At 41.2% G+C, this 2,169-nt stretch overlaps 1 protein-coding gene across 1 annotated transcript; it reads right to left on the bottom strand.

Annotated features, from left to right (window-relative positions):
* Positions 1-1,073: 1,073 nt before the first annotated feature.
* Positions 1,074-1,867, bottom strand: LOC124986309 (bisphosphoglycerate mutase-like). The gene is given in 2 exon segments (XM_047554736.1): positions 1,074-1,363; positions 1,366-1,867. Coding segments are annotated over 2 exon segments (792 nt in total).
* Between the last annotated feature and the right edge of the window lie 302 nt (positions 1,868-2,169).

Below are 2,169 nucleotides of genomic sequence, written 5' to 3'. Positions count from 1 at the left end.
TGTAGTCCCACCGGTAACATATGAGTGCACCTTTTTCCCCACATCCTCACCAACACTTATTGCTTGTATTTTTGATAATTGCCATTCTGACTGGAGTGAGAGGAAATCTTAGTTTTGATTTGCATTTCTCTAATTTCTAGAGATGATGAACATGTTTCCATATACTTGTTGATATTTCTTCTTTTGTGAAGTGTCTTTTCAGTTCCTTGGTCCATTTATTAATGGTTTTTTTTTTTTTTGATGTTAAGTTTTTTGAGTTCTTTATATATCCTGGAGATTAGTGCTCTATCTGAGGTGCCCATTCTGCTCTCTCTTCACATTTTTTTTTTTCAGTCACAGAACTTTATTTTTAAACCAACTCTTGTACCCAATGATTAAAGTTCAAAAAACAAAAACAAAAACAAAAGAGAATGTAAACAGCCATAGTTGTCTATATTGTGCTCATTTTAATGGCCAAAGAAGAATTCTACTGAATGCCAAACAAAGGATGACTCTGGACTAGAGAAAGTTAAAGGGTCTTGCTACTGCTGTTTTTGTGGTAATGGCTGGCCTTCCGGAAGGAACTATCCGTGACTTTCCCACACAATGGGCCTCTGGTCTTAAGTGCCAAAGCATCCCCTTTCCTAGGGGAAAAGACTAGTAATAAATACTTACATACAGTGTATTATCTAGTAATCCTTATTATCAGTTCAGAAAGTGTAATTAAATAAAAGGTGAACTACTTATTGAAATAGTGCCCATCCATGGTGACTCGATAATGATTTATTGAACAATGAATATCTTAAACTTCATCTCCACTTGTTACTCTCCCATTTCAGAAACTAAAAAAAAACCTCAATTAAATCTCCCTGCTTATTAATTTGTGACTAATTCAAACAGAACTAGCAAGAAAGCTAACTCCTAAGGCTTATGACATTAACTCTTAGGTACCCTAATGCCAAGATAAATTACCTAGATATCTATACAAAACTCTACCACAAACCTAGCCCTGAAAAAATATGGAAAATCAGGGGAAAAACAGAGGGAAATCAGCACCCATAACACAATGCATGCCACTCCTTCTGCATCTATTTCTAGCCAGTACTTGGAGATGTTGGGACTTTTTTCACTTTTCCTTGATCATCCACTTTCTTAATGGCTTCCCGGATAGCCTCTTGGTCACCCAGGAACTGGTGAGTCCCAACAGCATGCAGGTTTTCACCCAGTTCCAGGAGAATTGAGACTCCAGTAGGGAGAGTAATGTTAATAATGTCTTCATCTGAGATACCTTCCAGATGTTTCAGGAGTGCTCTACTGGTATTCCCACAAGCAGATATCAGAATGGTTTTTCCCTTTAGTACTTCAGGTGCAATCCTTGCATTCAGTAGGGAAGGAGTCTCTCCAGGACATCCTTTAAGCTTTCAGACTGTGGCAGTTGATCCAAGGGTACGTCACACAATTTATACCTCTGGTCACTGTAGACTTCATGGTAGTAGGGATGAGACTCCTCAGTGGGAGGTGGGGTCACATTGTAGCTTCTTCTCCAGAGTCTCACCTGTTCTTCACCATGATTCAAAGTCATTTTCTCCCTATTGAGCCCAATCGAGGCTCCGTAGTGATGCTCATTCAGATGCCAGGAACTTTCTACAGGAAGCCATTCCTGCCCCAGCTCTTCCAGGATCAGCCAGGTTGTGTGGATGGACCCATTAAGGATGGATGTGAATATGAGATCAAACTCAAATTTCAGCGATCTGAGTTGCTTCCCATTGTTCTGGGCTTCCTCCACTCCTTCCCTGTTAAATTTCTGATCCCCCCAGTTACAAAATCGGTTCTCCTTATTCCAAGCACCCTCTCCATGTCTTAGTATAGTGAGTTTATACTTTGACATACTGATGGCTGAGTTTCCCTGATGTTTTCAAATGGGATACTGTTCAAGGACTGCAATACGTCTGCAAAAAGACCCCCTGCAGCACTCTGGGCCGCAGAGCAGGCAGCGCCTCCTAGGATTCATGGTTACAACCCGCATCGATGCTCTTTTCTATCCCTGGAGCCAGACGGGGCAGGTTCCATCTCTCTTCACATTATTGTTTCCTTTGCTGAGAAGCTTTTTAGTTTGAATCCATCCCATTTATTTGTTGAGGGTCATCTTGGACAAGATGGCACCTGGCAGTGAGCCAAAGGGCGCTGGCT

Source organism: Sciurus carolinensis, chromosome 6 (assembly GCF_902686445.1).
Source record: "Sciurus carolinensis chromosome 6, mSciCar1.2, whole genome shotgun sequence".
Classification (NCBI taxonomy): Eukaryota; Metazoa; Chordata; class Mammalia; order Rodentia; family Sciuridae; genus Sciurus; species Sciurus carolinensis.
The sequence above is the reverse complement of the archived record's forward strand: the minus strand, read 5'-3'. Positions and strand labels throughout refer to the sequence as shown.